The sequence below is a fragment of the Metarhizium album genome, assembly GCF_000804445.1.
Source record: "Metarhizium album ARSEF 1941 chromosome Unknown scaffold_14, whole genome shotgun sequence".
Lineage (NCBI taxonomy): Eukaryota > Fungi > Ascomycota > Sordariomycetes > Hypocreales > Clavicipitaceae > Metarhizium > Metarhizium album.
Genome location: NW_024467588.1, coordinates 502,071 through 526,886, shown reverse-complemented (window position 1 = coordinate 526,886; position 24,816 = coordinate 502,071). Strand labels below are relative to the sequence as shown.

Sequence of the window (24,816 nt, the reverse complement as noted above, 5' to 3'; positions counted from 1 at the left end):
CACAAGTTGGCGTTGTCACGCGTCAGATGTGTTCCCGTGTTCCCCACATGGCCGGCTGCCTCCCCGCCGCCACGAAAGGTTGCGACCTACCACCTCAGATTCGACGGTCAACCTCGACTTGGCCAAGCATCCGCCGCTTGCCTAGACATCCCCAAGCACGTCACACACAGGCGCGGACATACGCCGCTTGTCATGACTGTCGGCCGGACCACATAGGGAGGGACGCGCGAGATGGAAGGCGAGTCTCTCGACCAAATGACGGCCCGCCACCGGCGTGAGGTCAAGGAGCTCCAAGGCCGAACCACGAGCAAGAAGAAGAATGCGACCAAGAAGACGCGCAAGGGCGTCAACGACGAGTGCGCCGCCATGGAGCGGCAGTTGCGGGAAAAGCAAGCGGGCGAAATTGCCACCCTCGAGGGCAGCAACACGCCACGGGACGTGACGCCCAAGCAGCACGACGACGACGGCGACGACGACGACGACCGCGCCCACCTCTACGGCCCGGGGCGGGCAGAGCGGGCAAAGCGGGCGGCACCGGAACAAGACGAAGCCCCAGACACGGCGGCAGACGAGCTGAAACCGAGCATCGGCAAGGCTCTCCCGCAGCCGGGCAAGAAGCGGAGCCGGCAGAAGGAGCGGCTGGCGCGGCGAGCAGCAGAGCAGGAGACGGCGGCTCGGCGGGCGGAGTCGGAGGCGGCGGGCATGACGGACCACCGGACCATGGAGAGCGCGTCCATGAAGGAGGAGTTTGCGGCGCTGGGCCTCGTGGAGAAGGACATTGAGCCCGACGGGCACTGCCTGTTCTCGGCGGTGGCGGACCAGCTGGCGCAGAATGGGATCCCGACGGGCCGTACGGACGCGGCCGAGCCCGAGCACAGGACGGTGCGGCGGGCGGCGGCGGCCTTCATGGGCGCCCACGCCGACGACTTTGCGCCCTTTGTCGAGGGCGACCTGGGGAGCTACGTGGCGAGGATGCGCGACACGGCCGAGTGGGGGGGGCAGCTGGAGCTCACGGCGTTGGCGAGGCGGTACGGCGCCGAGATACGGGTGGTGCAGCACGGGAGGACGGAGAGGATCGGCGAGGAGGAGGGCGCGCAGACGGGCAAGGTCTTGTGGCTGGCGTACTACCGCCACGGCTACGGGCTGGGCGAGCATTACAACTCCCTGAGGCGGGGGTGAGGCCGTCTCCTGGGCTGGTCACTCTCGTCTGGGGGCGCAGGGACGTGGTGGCATCTTCCGGTCGAAAGCGGCTCTCTGATGTAGAATTCTATGGTGTGCGCGAACCCGTGCGTGCGTCATGCTCTTTTCCACCCACCGTCCTCCCACCGTCTCCGTGCCATGCCGTGCCCGCCACGTCAGCGGCTCCAGACCGATATAAAGTCCGACACGGTGCCGTCCGCGTTGGTGCCCGCGGGATGCGTCTTGGCCGGCCTGATGAGGCCCGATCGGTGCAGGGCGTTGGCGTCCGGCTTGGCGGCCGTCGCGACCACGGGGCTCCCGTCGGCGTCGTACGAGATGTCCTTGCCGGGGGCGCCCAGCAGCGCCTCGTACGTCTCGGGCCGCACGCCCCAGGGGGGGCCGCCCTCGGAGAGCGCCTTTCCAGACGGGCACTCGAGACACACGAGGTGGCCTGCGGGCTGGAGGAGTTGGGACATGCGTCTGGCCCATTTGGGGCGCGCTTCGGGGGGCAGGATGCACAGGAACTACGCGTCGCACTCGCCGTCAGCCGCGGACTCGTTCGTTGCAGGCGCGCGCGCTGAAGGGCGCCGCTCGGGCGTTGGTTCGCCGCCGAGGCCGCGCGACAAGTGCTCACCATGTAGTCGTATATCAGGTCGAACTTGCCCGAGCCGCCGGCTCCCAGGCCGCCCAGCACGTCTGGGGAGAAGAAGTCGCCTTGGAGCCACTTGATGGTGCCCGTTTCCGAGCCTCGCCCGGGCTGAAGCCGTGCGGTCCGCTCCGCCTCGCGGCTGTTCTCCTCGGCCATGCGCAGAGCGTCCGGGCTGACGTCTAGCCCCACGACGTCGTACCAGAACTTGCTGAGCAGGAGGACGTCGTGGCCGCGTCCGCAGCCCGGCACGAGGGCCGTTGGACGGATCGGATTTCCCTGCAGGTCTCGGGTCTGGGCTGGGGGCACGAGATCGTGTCGTGTGAGGAGGAGCTCCTCCAGGGCGTCGGAGGGGCCGTCCTGGTCCCAGGGCCGGATGCCTTGCTTGTATGAACGGGCGGCGAAGGCGAGGTTCTCCAAGCTTTGGCTCAGGCTGCCGGGGGGCTCGGCGGCGGTGGCCATGGTTGCGATGGGTTGGCGGAGGAGTTATCGATGGGTGGGAGTGGATTGACTGACGGGGCGGGGCCGAGCGGCCGCAGAGAAGAACGCGAAAGAGGAATGGCGAGACAAGAGGGAGAAGCGAAGCTGGGGAGAGAAGAAGACAAGGAAACGGGGAAGAGGGTAGAGTGAAGAGGGAGACTGCAGGCTCGCGATGGTTCGGGTGGCCGACGAACGGAGGGGCATTTCATTGGGCGGGATGGTGCAGGCCGGGCCGAGGGAGGGGCGGGCAGCGGATCTGGGACGACGTCGGGCAATGAATGAACCTTGTTGCGGTGCAGAGACGCCAGGCGCAAGTGAAGGTTTTGGTTTCGGTCTGGGAACGGGCGTCGAGGTGAGGCGATTGTCGGCGGTCGACGTTGGTTGGCAGGGATGCCGTTTGCGGCGGGAGCGACGAGGCGTCGATGCGAGAAGCCTGCGCGCGAGGCTTTGCTGCCGCACCGCGGAATCATCGCCGCCGTGTCGAGGAGCGGTTCATGCAGCCTGCACTGTGCGGGCTGGCCTGCGTGGAGTGCCCAACCCTAACCCTACGCCAGCCCTCGCCGGCCCCGCTTCCACATCGCAACGCTGTGCCTCGGCATCTCGACCTCATGCCCAAGCTTCAGTCGAACTCGGCGCCGAGCATCCATCCAACAATGGCTAACCACCTGCCTCCAACACCACACTGATCCATCCTCCATCGTGACACCCACAGGGCCGCCCAACCAGCACCATGGATGTCAGCACTCTCTTTGGAGTCCAGGTAACCCCTCCGCCCCCAAAATGGAACAGGCAGAAAGAAAAGACACCAAAGAAAACCACCCGCTGACCCATCACCACCACCCAGGGCAAAGTCGTCCTCGTCACCGGCGGTCCGTCCCTCCACCTCGATCCAAAACCCCCCCCGCTAACACCACGTCTCCTCCCCCCCCAAAAGGCGCCAAAGGCATCGGCCGCATGATAGCGACAGGCTTCATCACCAACGGCGCAAAAGTCTACATCACCGGCCGCGACGCAGCCGCCTGCCACGCGGCCGTCACGTCCCTCCAGCCGCTCGCCCGCCTCTCGGGCTCGATCCACGCGCTGCCCGCCAACCTCCAGCACCTCGACGAGTGCGAGTCCCTCGCGGCGTCGCTCGCCGGCCTCGAGCCCGCCGGGCTGCACGTCCTCGTCAACAACGCCGGGGCCACCTGGGGCGCCGAGCTGGACACGCACCCCGACGCGGCGTGGACCAAGCTCCTGACGCTCAACCTCCAGCGCGCCTTCACCCTGACGCAGCTGTGCCTCCCGCTGCTCGAGAGGGCCGGCACCGCCGACGATCCCGCCCGCGTCATCCACATCGGCAGCATCGACGGCCTGCGCGTGCCCACCCTCGCCAACTTTGCCTACGCGGCCAGCAAGGCCGGCCTGCACCACCTGTCGAGGCACATTGCCCGGGACTTGGGCTTCCGCAACGTCACGAGCAACGTGCTGGCCTGCGGTCCCTTCAGGACCAAGATGATGAAGGCGACGCTGGATGCGGCCGAGGGCGTGCTCACGGAGAACATCCCCCTCGGGAGGATCGGCCGCGACGAGGACGTCGCTGGCTCCGCTGTCTTTTTGGCCAGCAAAGCCGGGTGAGTTGGGACGCCTTTTTGCTCTTCTGCCCCCCGTCGTCGGTGGTTTTCGTGGGTTTCAGCACCCTGTCCATGGATCGAGTTTGCTGTCTTGTGGAGACTAAAACAAGTCGCGCGTAGGTCATATCTGAACGGCGCCTTGATTAGAGTAGACGGGGGCGCATCGTTGATGGCCAAGATCTAGAAACTGGCATTACCAACCAGAGTGTGTCTTCTCCAAGGCTTGTGCCCGGAGAGACTTGTATCAAACGTTACTGCCGAGCATCGAGGGACGGAAAACACGGAAACGAGGTGGTATAGCCATGTGTCAACCTCGCCTTGTCTTATTACACATCGTACTAGCTCTCTCCTCCAAGGGGTATCTATCATTCCTGCTTGAAGACGGACAAGACGAGGCTGCATATCCGCAAAGGCGGCTCCCTCCACCAAAGAAAAGCAGTGGCCGCAGAAAACATTTCCTCCAAAGTAGCAAACGGAAAAGGCCGAAGCCCGACCTTGTTCCCCGTGTAGCGTGTAGTGATGATGCTCCCCCGCGCCTCCTCCCCCCTGTTGCGCCACCGAGACAAGAAGCAAAACAGAACGACGACGAATTGTCGCACAGGCATATCACGCGCCGTCAAAGAAACCAAAAGACGATAGACTCCCCCGCTGATGCATCAAGTCTACCGGATGAAACCGCTGACGTGATGAGGACCGAGAAAAAGAAAAAAAAAACTAAATGCAGAGTGATGAGAACGGTACGGGCACAGCGTGGAGTCGTGGCGAACAAGGCCCCGTCACGGCAAGGTCCCCTGCTTGCCGCCGGCTGTGTGTAGATGGAATAACTATATAAGTGAGAGAAGAGAGAGAGACACATTGGACCGCAGGGCGTGTGAGCGCTCAGAGACCGCAGTCTTCGAAATCGCGCGCCAGGCAGGCCAGTTGGGCTCGCTTGGCAGCCTCAGCAACAAGGTTGACATCCTTGAGAAAGGCCTCGGTGGAAGGCGCTTTTATTTCGACGGGGGGGATTCTGGGAACAGACTGCGAGGGCTGGGTGCTGGTCGGGGACTGCTGCGTCGACGAGGGGGCCGAGCAGCCAGCGGCGCTGGGAGACGAAATCGGGGCGTTCATTCTCGGCTCGGCAAAAAGAGCATGTGGCTTTTGTTGTTTTGCGCCGCAAAAGAAGAAGAAGAAAGGAAGAAGGAAAGGGAGGGAAAAGAAAAGAAAAGGAAAGATAGTTGTCGTCGTTGTTCCCTTGCGAGATTGAATAGAGGGGCTCGTACGGAGTGGGCAGCGTGGGGATATGAAGCCAAAGGCGATGCGACTTTTCGCCGAGTCGGGTTTTGCACGGGGTTGGTTCTTTTTTTTTTTGGTCTCTGTATCGAGCGAGGCCCCCAAAGAGTACGGGGAGAGATGAGATGCAAGATGCGGTCGTAGTGCATGCAGTCTCGGATGGAGATGGAGATGGGACGCCAGATGCGGAAGGAACGATGGCCGAGGTTTAGTAACCGAAATGGTGTCGAGTCGGGGAAACCCCGACAAATCGGGGTTGCGGTTGTCGCAGAGGGGTCTCAGATGGCAGACGTTTGCGGGGGAACAAATCATCAACGGCTGACGGGTTCAGGAACAGCTCAGAAATCAGAGGAGGAGCAGGAGCAGGGCAGAGCAGAGCAGAGCAGAGCAGAGCAGGAGAGGAGGCGGAAAGGCGAAACAAAGTGAGCGTCGACCTGTGCGGCCGTCTGGCGGTATCTGCGATACGAAGCTGTCGAGGTCGGATTTGGGAAGAACCTCGGCCTGGGGAGGTGGAAGGCTTCTCGGTCGGAGGAGAGAGGGAACGAGCCGCTACGGACCAAGTTCCTTGCCCGAAGTAGCACCTACTTAAGTACCTAGCTAGGTACCTGCCTAGGCAGTACTTGCTCCGTACAGGAAGCTGGTACTCCGTACTCCCTACGCATTTTTGAATTTGGCTCCCCCGCCGGCCGCGAGTCAATGACCGACAGAAGGGTGGGCACATTGACGAACCAGACAGGGACGTCTGCAGCCAATGACCATTGACTGGCAAGCGGCGACGGTGTGCACATGCGGGGCCGAGCTGGTGAATGAATCGTTGATGCGATGCTCTCTCTCTCTTGCGTGCGCTCCGTACATGTACTCGGCTCCGTACCCAGCCAGGCACATGCACCACCATCCGCGCAACGTTGAAAAAAAAAAAAAAAAAAAGGCGCCGCCAGCAACAACCAAAGCTAGCCGGCGCCAACCAGTCCATCCATCATCCATCTCTCGCCCGCCGACAAAGTGCCAAGTGCGAGAAGTGCAGCTGCGTGCCGTCGAGTCGAACCGCCCGCGACAACGCAGCCACGTCCGTCACCGCGCAGCGCAGCGCGGTTTCACCACGGGCATCTTGTGCATCCGCCATGTCAGGGGCTCCTTTTTCGTTCGGTTCTATTCATAACTGCCTCCCCTGCACGCACAACCACGGCAAGCATGGAAATGGATGGACATGGACATGCATGCTGCGACTCGGCCGCTATCACTAGCCATGTCCTCTAGGGTTTGATCCACGGACCATGACCATGACCGTGACCATTCATGACATGACGATGGAACGGCGGTCTATCAGCAGTAGCAACGCCCAGGCTGTCGACATTGCGCATTTCTGCCATCCCGGTCGGCATTGTTCGTGACGCGCCCTACGGAGTATACTCCGTGATCCTGTCGAATTATCGTATACTAGCATGTCATGCCCCAGCCTACATACAGAGTACACGCCAAGTAATAACGTTAGCAGATGGAGCATGTTATTATCAACAAACGTGCCACCATCCGCCCCCTTGATCGGTGTCACCGTCACACTCGGTCCCCACAACGTGTCATGTTGGCCTGATCGTGGCCCCCGTCACCGGGACCCCTTGGTAGGATCACCAACTCACTGGCGGAAAAGTCTCGCTGGACTGGCGGCGAGGCCGTCGGGCTACAAGAGGAAACAAGAAAAAAACAATTCATTCGACGCCGATACTCCGTATGTGATGCGCCTTGCCAAATGCCACCAACTTTACGTTCCCAGGCTTGAGCGACTGATTGAAACACCACACTGTTCCATGGCTGACCGACGTGGTTCAGTCCTGCACAGACGGTCGGCGAAACAGGGACAATGTTACAATGTCTCACTCTATATTCACTTATACAAGCTCAAGGACAAGGACATCCGCCAAAATTGGCAACGACGCCCACCCTGCAGGTTTCTGCAACTCCGCAACACGAATATTATACTACACTGCGCATGCCAAACAGTTTCCTACCAGGCCACCATGCCCACTCCAAACAAAGCCACAACCAAGTAGAGCCCGACGGCAGAATTTCCCACTCGGGTCGGCGACGCTGTCATCACGGCAAAGCTGTCACTGCTGTTTCCGCTCGAGGTAGGGTTCGCGCCGTTTGAGGGAGCCAGCTTGGCACAGTCGGACTGAGAACCACGCGCGCTCTGAGTCGTAGCCTGGCCCTTGAAGTCGCACGACCCGGCAGCATTCTTGTTCTTCTTGTAGTACGCATCCAGCACGTAGGCAAGTTTCTGGCGGCTGGAGCACATGCTGTACGGGCCATACTTTCCGGTCGTGGTGTTTCCGTCAATGCCAGCACAGATTGACGTGTCCGTGCCGCAGACGAAACCAAAGATGTCACCGAAGTCGTCAGGCTTGAGGCTGCTTGCAGGAACACAAGAAGACGCTTTGAACATGCATTCACAGGCCTCGTCGTTGGGGGTGGGGGGAAGCGTCGAGCTGGCTCGCCAGGTTGAGTCGACGGCAGGACAAGCCTTGGCCGTGGCTGTCGGGTTGTACGAGTCCATCTTGACGCCCTGGGGGTTGACTTTGCTCATTTTGTTCTGGAGAGCGGCAAAGTCCTTCATCTTGGATACGGAGCCGCCACTGCCGAGTTCGACCAGACCTAGACAGCTCCAAGTTAGTTGCGTTGAAGCTCTAGTCCGGCTGAAGCAAAGGAAAAAAAAAGCAAAAAGGAAAAGGAAAAGAACGTACCATAGTCGTTGGTCTCCTGGAAGTACTCATAGACAATACCCCCGCTAATGACTTCAGTCATGTTCTTCTCATACAAAGCGGGCGTTTCTTCAAATGTGCGGTCCGCGCCGCCATTCGGCAAGTTACAGCCATATTCGGCAAAGAACGTAGGGACCGAGTAACCGTTGAAAAACTCAATGAGACGGTTGTATCCGGACGCCTCAAAGTTGCTGTTGCCACACCACGAGTAAATATTGTATCCAAAGAAGTCAATCGAATCTTCCCGGGGACCGCAGTTGAAAAAGCTGGCAATCTGGTCACGGATAGGCTTATCGTCGTTGGCAGCGTAGCCTACACCCATCCAGCGGTACTTCTTCGACTTGATGTACGCCTTGGTATCACGGACGGCCGCCTTGACGTATGCAGATGCGCCAGTGTTGTTGTTCTGATTGCTGACCTCGTTGCCAGCCAGGAAGCCAATCGTATTGGAGTACTTGGCCAACTCGTCAACGACTTGCTTATAGCGAGTAAAGAGCGCGGTGTCCCAGGCGGGATCATCGCGGTTGATGGAAAGACTGGGCTCGCCCAAGTCTGCGATGACATAGATGCCGTTGTCATTCAAGGTCTTCATGCAGCTTGAATGGTCCTTGGTAGGGTCAATTGCGTACACTCGGATCACGTTGGTCCTGAGCTGAACCAGATTGCGGACATCGGCTTCGCAGCGCTTGGTGTCAGCCAAAGGATCAAGGTAGCTCGAATTAGTCGGTGTCGACCCGGCAGCGCCAGTCTGCTGCTGGTACGCAACACCCTGGAAGAAGAATTGAGTTCCATTGGGATAGAAAAGTTTGGAGCCCTGCATCACCGGAAGGGAGGGGTGCCACGTCAGTCAATCATGTCTACTTGAGTTGTCTTGTGCTACATGGTGCCGTGTTTGGGACTTGCTCTGCGTCGTACCTTCATCAGGATGGATGGCAGGTCGGCGCCGAGCGCACCGCCCGCCAGAGCCAAAAACGATAATGAGAGACGTGAGGTGATCATGCTGAAGCTGGGGCGAAAGTCGATGAGGACGAAGCAAAGTTGGGATGGAAGTGAGATCAAGGCTGAAAAGAATCTGTGTATGCGTAGCCGACGGGACGTGACGTGAGACGGGAACGATTGCGACGACTCGACTCCTTGTTGCACCACCAAAAAAAAAAAAAATCGTCTCCCGAAAAAAGCGAGCGAACTGAGAGAAAAACTCTCACAGATCAGGCGAAACAAAGGGTGTCAGAAGACGACGAGGGCGACGACGGCAGAGTGATGACGAACGTCGAAGAGAGAGAGAGGCTCAGAGGACAGGCGCCCGGAAGTCACGAGATTTCAAGGAGAAAAGGGGAAGGCAGGAGCAACCCTCGCGGTGCACAGCCTCGACGCATAAATACCCGGGTACGGAGTATACGGAGTACGCACACGTGGGCCAGTGCGGGCGACAGTCGGGATGCCGGATTGCGCGGCACGGCAGCAGCAGCCGTCGTCGACCCCTTCAACGGCCAAACGCCAAACGTGAGCCGTTCCCCTGGGACGGGGTGAAGACTGAAGAGTTAACTCATTAGTGAACATTCAAGGGGCTTGCTTGGCCGGCAGAAATTGCCCTTGACAGGGGCCGGGGCGTCGTTTGCTGACTTGGGTGTATGGACTGAGGGGTGCTGACCGGAGGGCAGTCCCACCTTTCCACGCCAGCCCGAGCTCAAGGTGCTTCAGTGGAGCGGCTCTTGGCCAAGTTTCTTTTCGCCCCGCTTGACTTACTACAACGCAATTATATAACCCTGTGGTTATAAATTTCTTGTCAACAGAACATGCGGCACGTTTGGCTGCGTGTGCAGTTATGACTCGTAGGTCGCAGCTGCAGTGACAATTGCGGAGCGTTTGGAATCGTGGCCCGTACATCTGGCACGCAGTCAGGTCCTCGACTCTTCGCACATTGGTCTGCTGGGGACACATTGATGGCTGGCAAGTCCGTGCAAAAGAAGGGTTCCTGCTCCACGCCCCCGTGACTGGCAGGTCAACGCAGCAGCCTCGCTAAAGCTAGCACCTAACACCAGTGAAATTGGGCAACAGGGGCCTGCCCGCCCTGGCAGCTCACTTTTTAACACTAACAATACCGCTAAATTGTCAACTACAATGACCCATTCGGAGCCTAGGCAGCGCTGCGGCGGCGGCAGCCGAGCAGCTGACGGTCTGTGAGCGCGCACGCATTGATTAAGACACTTTGAATTGGCGTTAGTTCTTGCTTGTATTGTTGAGAATTGGCGGGGAAAAAAACAATCGATTCTAATCAACCACAAATTGGTTTTCGTGACATGAATGAAGCCTTGACCATGTGGGTGTGTGTGAGGATTTTAGGGGGGGGTGGGGGAGGCGCTGCAAGCGGGCCACTAAGCTAAATGCAGCTTAGTGGCGCGCGAATAGCACAACTCTTCATGCCAGGCACGGTCAGGCCTTTTCCCTTTCTGTCTTTTGCCAAGAGTGGCTTGACGAATCCACACCTGCGGCACTCGGCACGTCGACGGGACTCTCATCCCATCACCCATCACCCATCACCCATCACCCATCACGCTGCATCCTCACCTCGATCCAGCCACAATAGCTGCTTCAAGACAAACGTCCAACGTCGTCTTCTTCTACGACAGCTGCATCCACAAGGCCATTATCAGTGGAGCGATTCCGCCACGAATCTTTCTTCTGACCTGCAAATCGCATCCTACATGTCTCCCTTTCCCGTCATCGTCAAGTCATGATGGCTTTCCGAAACCTTGGGAATACTGGTAGCAACTTGTCAATTCATTCTAGGTGCCCAACTCCCCGCTGCAGGCTAGCAAGAAGCAAAAAGTCCAGGATTTTCTGATCCGCAAGACACAGACGTCATGTCGAAACATAACTGGCTTTGGGACGGCCGACCACGGCAATGTGGAATTAATCGCAGGAGTCGACATCAGATCTCAAGTGCTCAACACACGAATCCGACGCTACTGTTCGCAGCGTTTCTGTCGGAATAGACAAGCCACAAAATATGCTGATCCAGACTACGTAGATATGCGCATCTGGTATCAAATAGTCGCCCTCATCATCAAAGACTCGCATGTTGCTGTGACTACCGCAAACAGTGAGACAACGTGTCGCTGACTTGACAAGTTTCTCAACGAGTGATGCATCAACCGGCCATCCAAGTCCATGGAGAGGGAAGGAAAAAAAAGGTACAGAGAACATTACCGCTATTGTATAAAGGACCCAGGTCCAACCCAGTAAATGATGTTGTGATTGCTTGGCCTGTTCATTGTGTACGCATGTAGGGAGATTTACTTTCTATCGGGCCTAGCTCCAAGGCGGAAGCAGGACTCGGGGCTAGAGAAGAAGCAACAACACATCTAGTATTCAAAACTTTTCCGCTAACAGAATGTCTCACCTTTAGCATGCCCATCTTCGCCTTGCCAGTGCCGACTCAGGCTCTCACGATAGCCATTGTCATTGGAGGATCTCCTGAGAACGTCTCAACTTGGGGTTTTTTTTCTACTGAGCCATCTCCTGTTGCGGTCCTGTTGGAAATGCGGCACACAGAGATGTCTCGACGCGGGTGCGTTTGATTTAGACCCTTAGTTGAGTAAAAGGCCCATTTTGGTTTGAACAGCGTCAACCTTCTTTACAAAAGCGCGTGTCTTCCCATCCCCCCCGGCCGGCCCCTCGCGAGGGCAATTGTGAATTGCTTCTCGGCACTGTCTCCCCATGGTCCCCGAGCTTTAGCTCAAGGTGAGCAGTACCGAGATTTCGTCGAGATGGTCTTGTTGTGCTGTGGTTCACGGCCTGAAGAGGCCCCGATAGAGAAGTCGACTCCGGTGTATGACGCGGTGGTATATCCGGTACATTTGTTGGATCAGTCCACACTGAAGCAGGAACTGGTCACCTGGGTCCTGAGCTTCAATGACGTGCTCTCTGCAGCTCTCTTGCACCAATCTCTCTGCAAACTGCTGGAGATTGGGGACTGGAAGAAGCTCGGGACTCGACTACGGGTCCGGGTAAGTTCATAGTCCTTGGTTTCCTTGGTTGACATGAAGAATGGTGGAAACGACATGCTGTCCTTTTGGCGTGACGACACTGATGATTTCATGTCGTAGGGTGATGGCTTCATGGAGGCATATGCCCCAAAAGAATTCTCCGCGCAGACCCCTTGTTGCACATTCTTCCACGAGAAGTTTTTCGATACGCCTATTGAAAGCGACCCTGTTGGAAAGCACTTCGTGTTGCCGAACAAAAGGGCCTTCACTCAGAGGTATCCTTCGGACTACCGCCTTCACTTCCTTCCGCCAGGAGTCCCCTCAACCGTGCAGGACATTGTGGACGGGGGATTGTCCCAATTAGTCCTTCGTGTTCTTTCGTTCCGAGACGCAACCATCGTAACCCTCTCGTGGCCGCCCAACTCCATGGACACGGCAAGCTTCAGAGCACTCCTTCAAAACTGGTCGCTATGCATGGCAGGACGCACAGACGAGGTTGCCACTGTTTTTGGGGCGCGCGAGGATGCGCTCGTAAAGCTGGTTATAATTGCCGAACGAGAGAGAAACCTCGACGAGCTCAGAAGGGACAGAAAACTCAAGGCCTTGTCGCAGAACCCGATTTCGAAATGGTGGACACGACGGAGCCACAAACCACTGCAGAGTAGGATGGTGTTCATCCCCCAGGCTATCTACGACAGCTTCATGAAGGAGATTCGCAAAGACATCGCCAGCATACTGGAAGACGACGTCCAGCGATCAATGACAAGCGCCGCGGACATCATCTTGGCCTGGATGAGCAAACTACAGGCCGCAGCTGACCCCAAACCTAAGGGTGTCTTGTCCACGTCCATGGTCAACCTACGGTGCCGCATTTCCACGCTTCGCGACCCGTCAGGAGAGTATCTCCAAAATCTGACACTGCCGGCCTACTCGTACATGTCTCCCGAAGAAGCCACGGATACAATCGGCGCCATCGCCCTCCACCACAAGCACAACATGCAGGACCAGATGTCGGAACACCAACTGCTCGCCCTAGCGAGGCACATTATCGACAAGAAGAGGCGCGGCAAGAACCCGCTCCCCATGTGCGACGTGTCAAACATGCCGTGTCTCGAGTTCCAAAACTTTTCCCCGCTGCAACTCTTCTCGGCCGCCGACTTCTCGCCAGCGGTTGTGTGCGCCGGCGAGTTCGACAATCCTCGGTGGAACCCCCCCGGACGCGTGACCACGGCGTACTATCTCATGGAGAGCACGAATCTGGACGAAAGCGTTTGCGCCGTGCTGGGCAAGGATCTCGGCGGCAACTTTTGGATGACGTGCCAGCTGGAGCCCGAGGTGTGGATCAAGGTCGAGGAGGAGTTGTACAACCTGCAGAAGTCGGTGAACTCGCCCACTTCGGGGCATTGTATCCGGTTCTACAATTATTCCACGCGCAAAGTATCCGTCAGGACTTCGTTCTGACATGGCCCTGAGAGATGTATTTCGTCACCTTGACACCGTGCGAGAGCTGGGGTTGGCCGTGGACGGATCACTGGGGTCACTGGCGTGGGTGACATGACATGTGCTGTAAACGTCATATCAGATCTTTTTTTTTTTTTTTTTTTTGGTAGTCATTTCAACGACGCGCGCATGCTGCATTCTTAATAATAATAGCTAATAGCTAATAGCGGGCAACGCAGGATGAAGAAAAGGATAATAAAGGCGCATCGAATCAAACCATGGGCTGACCGGCGGCTTTCACCGTTGAAACGTACACAAGAACAAAGAACCCCCCGGGTCATGTTGGGGCCGGACGTAGCCGCAAGCGGGTTCGACATCAATGTAGTGTTGTAGTCAAAGTCAAAGAGAAAAGGAAAACACCTTGGGACACTCGTTCCATACACGCAGCGGCATCAGCTTGCCGCTCACAGCTGCAATTGCCCCATGTACGCGGCCGGATACCTCTCTCCGGCGACGACGAAGCCCCGAAGCATGGCATCGATCTCTGCCAGGTCGTCGTCTGTGAGGTGCGTAATCGTGGCGTTCTCCTTGATCCTCTCGGGGTCGGAAGACCCGGGGATGGGGATGATGACGGGCATCCCGGGCCGCTTGGAAAGCGACAGGAGCCAGTTGAGCGAGACCTGGGCCGGGGTGCAGCCCTTCTCCCGGGCGAGGGCGGCCACCTTTTCCACGAGCTTGAGATTGGCCTGGAGGTTCCCGTCCTGGAACTGCGGCAGGCGGCGCTTCGGGTCGTCCGGGGCGAGGTCGTCGATGGACTTGATGCGGCCGCCGAGCAGGCCGCGTGCGAGGGGCGCTGGGGTCGGGGTCGATCAGCAGACGCTGCAGGAGTCGAGCACAGTGGACGAGGCCAAGCGGCGCGAGATGGGAGGACAAGGAACTCACAGTACGCAACGACGGGGATGTCGAGTTCCGCGCAGGCCGCGAGCAAGCCGTTGGTCAGGGGGTCCGTGTGGAAGAGCGAGAGCTCGGTCTCGAGGGCCGTGATGCGGAACCTGCGGGCTGCGCAGGGTCTCGCGGTTGATCTCGCTCGTGGAGATGCCGTCTATGCGGCCGCTCCTGACGAAGGCGTCTATGGCGGCCAGCGTCTCGTCTTGGTAGTCGTGGCTCGGGTCCTTTCTTGCCAGGGCCCATTGGGCGATCCTCCCCGCGGGCCCGAGTTGCTGGAGCGAGTGCTCGATGCTGGCTGTGACGGCGGCTTTGCTTCCGTCGAAGCGGACCATGTTGGAGTGTCGGCCGCCCTTGATGTTGACGACGACCCGGTCCGCGTCCTGGGGGTACCTGGCGAAGTAGCGGCGGAGGAGGGCGAGCGAGTTGTCGTCCGGGCCGCGGCCGTAGAACTCGGCGCCGTTGAGGAACGTGCAGCCGCACTCTACGGCGGTCTTGATGGCGGCCAGGCTGGACTCGTCCGAGTTGGAGTCGGGGGCTGTCCCGAGCCCGAGCCCGAGGCCTGGAGGTTTGGGGGCCGATCAGCGGTTTTCGAGGCCCAAGGTTTGACGTTGTGGAATGACGGGGGGGGGGTTGATACTCATGAGGCCGTAGCCGATTGGGCCGACTTGCTTGCCAACAACGGTGGGCATGGCGATGGCTGGGCCTGCAGGACGGATGGGAGCAGTATATTTCCTGGCTGTTGAGGGTCGAGTGGTGACGGGAGATTGTGGTCAGGTCGCCGGTCACTGGTGGTGGTGTGTATTTTATCCCAACCGACATGGACGTTTGCACAGCCCACCCTGCCTGATAGTTCATGGATCAAAGATGCTGTCTGCCACCAAGTCCCAGGCAATCAGTCATGTTGCGGCGCCCAAGGCCACTGCACCGCTCGAGAGTCGCGAACAATTCTTGGTTGTCGTGGAACAAAGCGTCGTCGTGGCCGGCCCAAGACGGCTTGTTTGCGCGCGCGCCAGACACATGGCTCATCTGTGACATACAAGCAGATGCAAGGCGTCCGCAGGACAGGTCTCTTCCAGACCTGTGCACGATTGCCGGCTGGCCGTGCGACGCATCTTGTGCTTCAACCATCGCCGGCTCGGCCTGGAGTCGCTCCCCACGTTTCCCCGTCGCCAAGGCCGTGTGGGGCCAGCTCGACCACCGCCCCACCTGCCCCGCCTGGACGGTTGCAACTCCAAAAAATCTCCAAACCTCGACATCGTGACAACGCAGACAGACGACCATCCCATCCATCCCAACAAGGCCCTTTGCCATGGCCGCCGCGCCCGCGGCCCCCAGCGCGCCCCCCGACGCCGGCGTCTTTGCCGTCCCCCGTCCCATCCGCTCCCTGTTCAATCTCTTCCCGCTGTGCACCTACGGGCCGGAGCCTCTCCCCGTCCGCGCACCGGACCGATCCCGTCCCCGCGCAAAACTCTACGTCTTCTCGTCGCACGAGGATGCGCTCCAAGGACGGCCAAGCTTCAATCCCACCTGTCTCAAGTGGCAGGTTCGCCGACCCCCCCCCTCAAACCTCAAACCCCAAACCCCAGACCCCCACGACCCGCGTGCATCTGACAGGAAACAAAACAAAAACCACCAGACATACCTGCGCATGGCCAACATCGAAGTCGACCTCGTCCCGTCCACGAACCACGCCTCCCCGTCCGGCGCCCTCCCCTTCCTGCTCCCCCCGTCGACCGACTCCAGACCAGACATTGCCCTCACGGGCAGCAAGATCGCCCACTACGCGCAGAAACACTCCACATACTCGCCCATCCGGGAGTCCACGTCCCCAAGGACGGAAGCGTACCTCTCGCTCATGGCCCAGTCCATCCGTCCAGCGTGGGTACGTCCCTTTCCCTCTCTCTCGAGAACATCTCCCGACACGTGTCCCGACATGCTCGTTGCTCACGCTCCCAGCTCCACGCGCTCTACATCTCGCCCAGACACACGGCCCTCCTGACGAGCCTCTACCTCCCCCCCTCGCGGCTCGTGTCGACGCCGCTCCTGCACACCCTCCGCTCCGCCGCGACGGCCGAGATCCTCAAAACCACACGCCGGCCCTTCCTCGTCCCCGCGCAGCTGTACGCGGACGCCCGAACCGCCTTCCGGGCGCTAGACACGCTCCTATCCTCAGACGAGTGGTTCTTTGGCGCCCACGAGCCGGGCTTGTTCGACGCAGACGTCTTTGCGTACACGCACCTCATTCTGGATGCCTCGTTCGGATGGCAGGACGATGCGCTGAGGGCCTGCCTCGACGACTGTGAGAATCTGGCCGAGCACCGGCAGCGGTGCTACGAGCGGTGCTGGCACTAGCCGCGCAAGCGCGCACGTGGCAACATGCAAGTTGCGGTGGAATTGGAACTGGAGCTGTACATTACTGTACGCTAGGCGCCATGGCAAGCATTACTTGCATTGGCTTTATTTATACAGGCGGCTTCAATGTCTGGAAACACCCGTGACTCGCCGGCTATTCTCCGCCCCTTGTGCTTGTCTAGATTTGATGTGCGACTCGGGCTTCTGCTCACACAATTCCTAGCGAGGCGAGCACGGATGAGCAGTCTCGGGCACATATGGCTTGGCCGCAGTGCCGGTGTGGCAGGCATCCCATCTATTGAAACTCCGCACGAATACGGCGGCCAGGTAAACTACTCACAGCACACATGTGCCGCCAGCCTCCATTCGGAAAAACAAAAGACCAACAAGAACAACTGCATGCCACGACGGGATATGGACTCCGTCTATAATTCGCTGCTCCGTATCCGTTATCATTCTCTCGACTTACACGTGCCCTCCCCAAAGTCACCATCTACCACGTACGGCCCTAGGTGCTGATCGGAACGGAACCATGCACAATACCACTGTTCCCTCTTAAGCATCCAATCTCGCAAATCAAACGAGCGCAGGTGAAATGCATGCAACGCCACCTCTGAATCCAGATATCACATGCTCACAAGACCATTCATTACCCACCTACACGCCCAATTTGCCATGCTGAACTGGGGAAAAAAATAAGAGGAGAGAGAAAGAGGCCAAACCGAGGCGAAAGGGAAAAGCTACCAAGCGCCATCAACGCCGCACAACTAATACAAAACAGCGACAAGGGACAGCTTCGATAACTTGCCATGATGAGTGACAGACCATCTTTAGTTCCAATCCTTCTACAGTCGTGGCCCGGCCTTGATGCTGTCCACAACATCCTGCACCGAAACAAACGCACCTGCGCTGCCATCCGCTCCAAGATCCTCCAGTAGGACACTTGTTTGCGCATAGAGCTTCTCAATAGATGCCTGCGAAGATTTGCCCAACGACGCTGTCCGTGGGTCAGCACCAAAACTTGGCCTAGACAGAACGCCGTGCCTCATAGCGACACTTACCCAAAATGGCAGAGTTGAGTTCCTCTGCCACAGCTCCTCTGCCCTTCTTATCGAGCAGATAGCTGACATTCTTTTCCATTAGAGGATTGGCATACGCCACCAGTGCCCATATTTCTCCAAGCGCCTTGGTGACGGAAATTCGCGGGTCACTTGCATATTTGGCTCCTAGGGACTGTCCGTAGCTGAGCATTTCTTGTTCCAGCTTCAGCAGCTCGAACTGAACATCTTGCGTATCGGCATCCATGTTGGAATTCTCGTTCCAAGTCATGTTGTCACCGCCATTCAAGTCAACATCCATGTCCTGCGAAACAGAGCTCGAGCCGGGTCCATGTCCGTTGCTCATCTTGGTGTCGACTGCGCTTCTCAGCTGTGCCGTTTTACGCACCATTTCGATGAATTTCCGGCAACACAACTTGAAATGAACATCTTCGTTTTCTTCGAATACTGGGGGATAGTAGGCCTGCGTGTACTTCAGCGCACGATCAATGTCGCCCTCGAGAATTGCTTTTCGAATTTCTGCATGACGTGTTAGCCAGCACCAGTGGTGAGCAGGTGGCCACGCATCAGCTTACTTTGCCTGTTGTTAGCATCTTCGTCATCTTCAATATTGACTCCATCGACGGTAACATTAGGATCCAAGTTCAAAGCCTCCTTTTGCAGCTTTATGTCCTCCGCAAAAGCTCGCGCTGTTTCCACATAGCCATCGTGCTGCAGGAACTGTAGGACCAAGGCTTGTATGAGATCTGTTTCGCTCATTCCCGGTTCAAGCCTGGAAATATCAGTCTTTTCAATTTCGTTTTGGACTTTGCTCCGTTGCTCCTATTTCCGGCTTAGTAGATGTGATGGCGTGGAGCATGGTCTCAAAAATTATGTGTGCAAAATACTCACTCTCATCATATCGTCAATATCATAAACAAAAGGGGCCTGCCCGAAATTGACCATGATATGTTCGCCCGGTTTCTTAAGGCTAATGGCAGGGAAAAGCTTAGTTCGAGTGACGTCGTGAAAAGCCACGCCTGGACATGTCACATCAGAAGAGCCATCCACATGTGTAACTTCTTGACGGCCGAGAAGGCTTACCAATCTTGACGCCGTTCTTGGTGAAAAATGCAGTGTGATCGCGGAAGTTGACGCCGCATCCGACGACGTCTCCTGTGCTGAACGTTGGACCGAATGCCCGCCCTGAGCTCTGGCCGGCAAAGCAACGGCCATCATCTCCATGATATCCCCACGTCTCGCCTTCCCAACCTACTGGCCGCGACATGGTAGCAGCTTTTGTGGCAAAGCCGACGGCAATGGTAGTACTGCACTATTGTCAGTTCGCTGCGTGAGCTGACGGGTGTCGGAGCGAGGCTCCCATGCCTATTTGACTTACTCGTCGCGTTTTCCGTATAGGACTTGGACCTCGTAGTAAAATATTCCACATTCTGCAGGCATGGGATAATCAGCTCGCACGGCAGCTGCCTCGTGGTCCCTATCTTGATGACTTCTCGGCCCGATAAACTTCAAAGATCGGCCAGCTTCTAGAAATTCGATAGACCCCCACGAGTCCCCGGGATTCCAGCGACTCGGCAGAGGTGTCAGATCGTCTTCCAACTTTGGCCAGCCGGGCCTCTCCAGACCCGTGTGGGGCCTGGTGCCAACTGACGTCGGGTACATCCTCAGACCAGTCTGACTGCGGGCCAATCCAGTTGCCATCTCCTGGTTGTGTTGCTTGACAGCCTCTCTCCGAGCCTGAAGCTTGGACCTGTGTGCGGCCTCCAACTTGTGGACATAGGTGGACTCGGACAGATACGACGGGACGAAGAAGGCATCGTGGTCTTTGGAAGAAGACTCTGAGCTTTCTGGATACATCGGGGCCATGAACATGTCGAATCCGCGAGAAAACGAAGGCAGGGTGCCGCTGGTCTTCCACATGGTGGCCACGTCGTGGAGGCCAGAGTCGTGCAGGTTATTGTTGTCGGCACGCGACGTCGCTGAGACGAGGCCGGGCACGGGATCGAGCAGGAGACCACCACTGGGACTCAGGATGGACGTGCGGGAAGGATGCGTGAAGAAATGAGAACCGAGGCCGGAGCGACGCGGCGGGTCGGGGGTGTAGGTGGCGGCGTTGCGGGATTGCGGTCGACCAGGGCTTCCAGCTGACGAGTCTGAGTCTGAGAAACCAGAAGAGCCATGCTGCTCCAGGCTAGCCATGATAGTAAGATCAGAGAGCAGGAAGGGGTGTTGTGCGTGCCTGGGGGGCTCAAAAGTTGGGTTGGCCGGGTGGTGCGGGTGGATGGCAGTTGCCGTGATGCGAGATGCGAGATGGCCGTTCAACAGGGCTGGTTCAAGAGCGAGCGAGCCACGCAGGCAAGTGGGTGCTTGAGCAGCCAGGCTCTCTTGGACTAGAGTTCGTCACCTGAGCCGGTGATGCTTGAAGGGTTCAAATATTGCTTGCTCGACGTGACCAGTGCGCCGGTGTGCCACCAGACCCGATATCCCAGGATGCGGAGGTACGAGCATGTAGCTGCTGAGGCCCGGGTCGGGTCAAGTGCTACGAGGCGACACGTTGGCCTCTTTGCCCAGCGGAATTCTATCACGGCCCGGATGAGAGGTTCAAGCGCCGTGCTGGCTTGGAATGGAGCTTTGTCGAGGGATACGAGGGTGTCGTCGGCAGGCATTGAAGGCTGCTGGATGAGCAGACTTGACACCAGGCAGATGCCAGCGCTTGGAGGAGACTGGCTGGGAGGGGAGTCTGGGACGTCAACGGAGGGGGGTCGGAGCTCTTGGGCACTCGGTGCTCCGTGCAAGGAACCAGCTGCCACTGGCACCACGGGCACGGGCAGGTTCTGGTGCGCACGCGGCGTGCATATCACCAGTGGGCCGCGCGCAGGGGCGGTTCGGCCTTGCTCCAGTGCTGTGCAGGCGCTGTGCAGGCGCTGTGCAGGCGCTGTGCAGGCGCTGCGGACGACACAACACAGTGCCAGGCTCGGTGCAGGCTCGCTGGTCAGTCGACGGGGCGCCGAGTAAAAAATCGAGTGCAGCTTTCACAGCCAGCACTTGACATTTTCCTTGCTTGCCCTCACCAGTGGCAGTCCACAGTTTTCCAATGATGGCCGGCTACTTAAGTACCGAGAGGCTGGTAAAAAGTCGAGTCTGCTGCTGCGCTGCTGGCTGCTGCCGCTGGCCGCTAAAACGCCTCGTCGCAACTTCCTCGTCCAGCTCATGCCGTCTCGTCTCTGCATCGGGATGGTGGTAATCCTTCACGCCTCCCCTCAATACGAATGCCACGTTCGTCATCCCTACGCACGAGAACAACCAGACGCTGGCATTTGCCTCGTCACCTTTTGAGCAATCCGCCCGTTCCTTGGGTAGCGGCAGTTGGCCCCATGGTCAATCAGATTCTCTCCATCACTGCTGCATCGCTTCCCAACTTGCATTGCGGTCAACGTATCAGTCGTCTGGGCTCGGCCGCCAAGCAGACGTGTGTCTGCCCTTACTTTTTCAGCGCCACCCATCGACGAGCAAATGTCCCTCCTCGCCCTACACCTGCGATGCTGATAAACAAACCCGCCCGACCCCTTGCCGTGACAACACGAGGCCCGTACGGAGCATGTAAATTGTAATAATTCATGGGCATGGACGGCCACGGCCCACGGCCCACGGCCCACGACCAAGAAGCCCGCTGCCCCTGCTGCAGGCCCTTCCTTGGCCGAAAGCGTCCGCGAGCTCGCCTGACTAAGCCCCCGTCTGTCTGCCCGAGCATCGACAAGGGCCGATTCAAACCTGAATCACGGATGAATTCCCCTTGTTTTCTTGCCTAGCACCATCCAGTAAAAGCACTGAACTGTCGCGTCCAAACCAGGTACAAGTCGGCTGTCGTTTCACCTGCAAACTAGTCGGAAAATGCACGCAGTGATCCGTGAGCCGACCTCGTGTGCTGGAACATCCAAGACGTCAACAGCAGTTGATCATACCGCTAGATTGCTGCGTATCACGCACTGCGCTTGTGGATTTTCTGATGCATTTTATGTATTCGTGTGAATGTGTATACCCGGCATTGAAGCAGCGTCCATCGGTACTACTGGCCGCGGCCATGGCCCATGATACACCTGCACTAATTTAATGCTCGGGGCCCAGGGCTTCTAGTTATGGATATGTGAGAGACTGTTTCCATTCAGCCGTCAGCTATTTGCAGTCTGACTTCCCTGCAGTGTACCAAGAGATACCACAATGTATTGGCCACTTCGCTATTGACACGGACCCGATTCTAACAGTAATGTACATGCAGCACGCCAACCGTGTTATATCCTTTAAATCCTTAGGCTGTGATTCCAATGACTCGCCCCCGAAACCATGAAACGCCAACGGTCCAGTACCGTGATAACCCGAAAACATGTGGGAACAGTCAACCAGATGGCCCGACGTAGACGCCTGGCCAGCTCCAACCCCGGGCAATGGGAAAGTGGAAAGGGCGAAAAAAGAAATGCGGAAATGCAGAGGAGGAGGGGCAAAGAATAGTTGGAAACAAGGTCGCCAACTAAGATGCAGCAGTGAGTGCAATGGGAGCCGGTGAGGAAGCGTTGATGCTGGGAACGCTGTTCATCTCGACGTCTCCTCCAGCGTTGCTATTATTGGCACTGTTTTCTTCTTGGCCATTGACCTTATTCTCCTTGCCGCTGCTATTGTCAGCAGAAGCCGAGGCAACGCCGGACTCGTCGTTGTCATCTTCGCCAGACTTCTTTGCCGCTGGAGCAGTCCAGCGAGGAATTTCCCAGACTACGCCGGTAAAACTTTTCAGCTTGAAGCCACCTCGAGCCCACTTGCGACAAGGCTTTCCAGATCGGTCCAGCGCGCGAAGGCCGGCATTGATGGCCCCCTGGTTGGCCTTTGGGCCAAGTTTGGCTGCTTGCATCCTAGCGACAGCGGCGTGGTCGATTGTGCCATCCTCTCTGCAAGGTGAATATGTCAGAATTTGACTACGAACCGTGTAACGAACATCCAGCAGGTTCCAGGGGATGTGTGGGCGGCAAGACAAGACTTACAATCTGGGCTTCTTTTTGGGGCCAGGTTTCCCACGTGGCTTTGGCAGCCCATCTATAGTAGCTGCAGACCTCTTTGCACCTTTCTTTCGGCCATCTGTTGGAGGTGCCACTGACGAAGGGGCAGGAGTTCCCTCGGCTGCCGGCGTCGCAGTGTTGGAATCAGAAGCATTGTCGCCATTTGACACGCCAGACACGGCAAATTGGGCAGACAGAGCGGGCGAGGCGCCAGAGTCTTTCGGCTCGGAGGACTCTTTTCGGACGGGCGACTCAGCATCGGGAGACTCGGCGTGCATCACTTCGCGTAATCTAGACGCAGTGATTTTGAGTGTGACCAACAGGGCTGGCTTGCCGCCAGATTTACGACGACCGTCACCCTTTGGAGGCATATCCGCTGATGTGCGCTTTTCTACCGTCGGAATGTCGCGTACGAGGTCTGGATTTTTTATAAGATGTATAAGCATTCGTTCTGCTGTAGACGGTCAAGAGATTTATCAGGTACATGTCCGCAACAAACCTTGAACAAAACGACTGCTGTTCAGCCGATTGATGATGAACAAAGGCGAACAAGTGTCCTGGTTCCAAAAATGGACGAGGGTTCGTGAACAGTGCTGTAGGTACGGGTCGATGACAAAGTGTAATGTACGGTCAAGGTTTGTTTAATAATGGCTGTGATGCCGTACAGCATCAATTTTGAACGTGCGATCTAGTTGAGTTAGACCAGGGGCCTTCGTCGGGCGGCGTTGAACTGGAGTGATGCTAGGAGGCACGTGGGTTCCTTTTCTCAAGTCGCGGCGGCGGCGATGATGGTGCTGGTGATGATGGCGATGGAAAAAGGATGATGAAGAGGGGAGAGTTGGGGATGGAGGGAGGGCGGAGGCGCTTTCATTTTTTCTGGGGTTGCGTTGTCTCGTAGACCATGGTCTCATCCTCAATTTTCGGTGCCAGAGGCGGCGCACAAGAAATCGGGCAAAGGTTCTCTCTCTCTTTCGACGCTGGCGCACGCTGGACCGTGACGCTCACCCAAGACCAACAGGCGAAGGGGGTGTGGGTTTTGGAGGTTCCTTTCCCGCCGCCGACCCTGCCCTTCCTTTGCTGCCGATTGAGTGGTGTTGCCCAAAGCGGCTTAGCGACTAGGGACCCGACCAAAAGGGGCGCGCTTGGAAACAAGAGGTCGCGTGTACCGTGCACCTGCGACAAAGTACGCACTAGCGTCTCAAGGTTTGAAACACCACACTGCCAGTTACTCTGCTACCCTTAATGGGAGCTAGGTACCATGATCCGTTCGACGCTGGTGTCGCATCCACTGGTGGGCAGGAGCGATCCTGGCCGCGAATAGCATCGCAACAGCCGGGCTTGGGCAGAGCGCCGGGTGATGAAAGGAACAGAACAAAGAAAACTTGCCGACCCTGCAACATGGTGAAGTTTGCGACGTAGAACCCATGAACACGCATATTTTGTGCCCAGGAACAACACTATGCAGGAGTGCAGGCTAATTTTTCCCCCGCTGGCTGGCTGTTCAGTATTTCATGCTTCAGGCCGCCAGACGAAGAACAAGGCTGCCTCGAAACCGGGCCACGGACTCCACCGCAATGTCTGACGACTCAAGTGCGGTGGTGATTCTCGAGCACAACCTTTTGCCGCTTCCATCTCGTTCCAGCCACGCTCCAGGTGCCAGGTGGCGAGGGAGCCCGGATTGATGGTCGTAGCCACTCGGCACTGGTAATCATCGGCCAGTCTCAAGAAGTCGGCATGCGACGGGAGCAACAAAAGAGCGATCGCCTGCCTGACTCGCTACCTTCCCCAGACACGTGTTGAGACCGCAATGACCTGGGCTTTTGATGCACCCACGCTGATCCCGCTTGGTATTGCAATTTCAGATAGAGACGGATACTGACGACTAGGGTGGAAGGGGGTTGCGAAACGTTCAGCCTTGTGGTTTCTTTCAGAAGCGATCATGACGTGAACAGCATACAAGATCGTCGTGTGCTACGCCAACCACTTCGCATCTGTTATTAGAGCGTCGAGCAATACTCCGACTGGGCGCTCTTGGACG

The 24,816-nt window shown here is 57.7% G+C and overlaps 9 protein-coding genes across 9 annotated transcripts; 4 read left to right on the top strand and 5 right to left on the bottom strand.

The window, feature by feature from the left end:
* Nucleotides 1–231: 231 nt before the first annotated feature.
* On the top strand, nucleotides 232–1,179 carry MAM_05616 (OTU domain-containing protein 6B; the record flags this gene model as incomplete). The annotated part of the gene is made up of 1 exon (XM_040824414.1): nucleotides 232–1,179. One exon carries the CDS (start codon nucleotides 232–234, stop codon nucleotides 1,177–1,179), a length of 948 nt encoding a protein of 315 aa, XP_040677739.1.
* Nucleotides 1,180–1,355: 176 nt separating this feature from the next.
* On the bottom strand, nucleotides 1,356–2,287 carry MAM_05615 (Thiopurine S-methyltransferase; the record flags this gene model as incomplete). Its single annotated transcript, XM_040824413.1, has 2 exons — nucleotides 1,356–1,703; nucleotides 1,814–2,287. The coding sequence occupies 2 exons, from the start codon at nucleotides 2,285–2,287 to the stop codon at nucleotides 1,356–1,358; spliced, it is 822 nt and encodes a 273-aa protein (XP_040677738.1).
* Nucleotides 2,288–3,085: 798 nt separating this feature from the next.
* Nucleotides 3,086–3,922, top strand: MAM_05614 (NAD(P)-binding domain protein; the record flags this gene model as incomplete). The annotated part of the gene is made up of 1 exon (XM_040824412.1): nucleotides 3,086–3,922. The coding sequence occupies one exon, from the start codon at nucleotides 3,086–3,088 to the stop codon at nucleotides 3,920–3,922; it is 837 nt and encodes a 278-aa protein (XP_040677737.1).
* Nucleotides 3,923–7,192: 3,270 nt separating this feature from the next.
* Nucleotides 7,193–8,945, bottom strand: MAM_05613 (beta-1,3-glucanosyltransferase; the record flags this gene model as incomplete). The annotated part of the gene is made up of 3 exons (XM_040824411.1): nucleotides 7,193–7,839; nucleotides 7,929–8,760; nucleotides 8,862–8,945. The coding sequence occupies 3 exons, from the start codon at nucleotides 8,943–8,945 to the stop codon at nucleotides 7,193–7,195; spliced, it is 1,563 nt and encodes a 520-aa protein (XP_040677736.1).
* A 2,771-nt stretch (nucleotides 8,946–11,716) lies between these two features.
* Nucleotides 11,717–13,396, top strand: MAM_05612 (uncharacterized protein; the record flags this gene model as incomplete). The annotated part of the gene is made up of 2 exons (XM_040824410.1): nucleotides 11,717–11,956; nucleotides 12,056–13,396. The coding sequence occupies 2 exons, from the start codon at nucleotides 11,717–11,719 to the stop codon at nucleotides 13,394–13,396; spliced, it is 1,581 nt and encodes a 526-aa protein (XP_040677735.1).
* Nucleotides 13,397–13,839: 443 nt separating this feature from the next.
* Nucleotides 13,840–15,012, bottom strand: MAM_05611 (Aldo/keto reductase; the record flags this gene model as incomplete). The annotated part of the gene is made up of 4 exons (XM_040824409.1): nucleotides 13,840–14,228; nucleotides 14,318–14,399; nucleotides 14,428–14,882; nucleotides 14,961–15,012. The coding sequence occupies 4 exons, from the start codon at nucleotides 15,010–15,012 to the stop codon at nucleotides 13,840–13,842; spliced, it is 978 nt and encodes a 325-aa protein (XP_040677734.1).
* Nucleotides 15,013–15,632: 620 nt separating this feature from the next.
* MAM_05610 (uncharacterized protein) lies at nucleotides 15,633–16,675 on the top strand (the record flags this gene model as incomplete). The annotated part of the gene is made up of 2 exons (XM_040824408.1): nucleotides 15,633–16,205; nucleotides 16,280–16,675. The coding sequence occupies 2 exons, from the start codon at nucleotides 15,633–15,635 to the stop codon at nucleotides 16,673–16,675; spliced, it is 969 nt and encodes a 322-aa protein (XP_040677733.1).
* An 845-nt stretch (nucleotides 16,676–17,520) lies between these two features.
* Nucleotides 17,521–19,932, bottom strand: MAM_05609 (SPRY domain containing protein; the record flags this gene model as incomplete). The annotated part of the gene is made up of 6 exons (XM_040824407.1): nucleotides 17,521–17,672; nucleotides 17,737–18,252; nucleotides 18,309–18,555; nucleotides 18,625–18,752; nucleotides 18,817–19,040; nucleotides 19,112–19,932. 6 exons carry the CDS (start codon nucleotides 19,930–19,932, stop codon nucleotides 17,521–17,523), a joined length of 2,088 nt encoding a protein of 695 aa, XP_040677732.1.
* A 2,326-nt stretch (nucleotides 19,933–22,258) lies between these two features.
* MAM_05608 (DUF1711 domain protein) lies at nucleotides 22,259–23,149 on the bottom strand (the record flags this gene model as incomplete). The annotated part of the gene is made up of 2 exons (XM_040824406.1): nucleotides 22,259–22,670; nucleotides 22,764–23,149. The coding sequence occupies 2 exons, from the start codon at nucleotides 23,147–23,149 to the stop codon at nucleotides 22,259–22,261; spliced, it is 798 nt and encodes a 265-aa protein (XP_040677731.1).
* Between the last annotated feature and the right edge of the window lie 1,667 nt (nucleotides 23,150–24,816).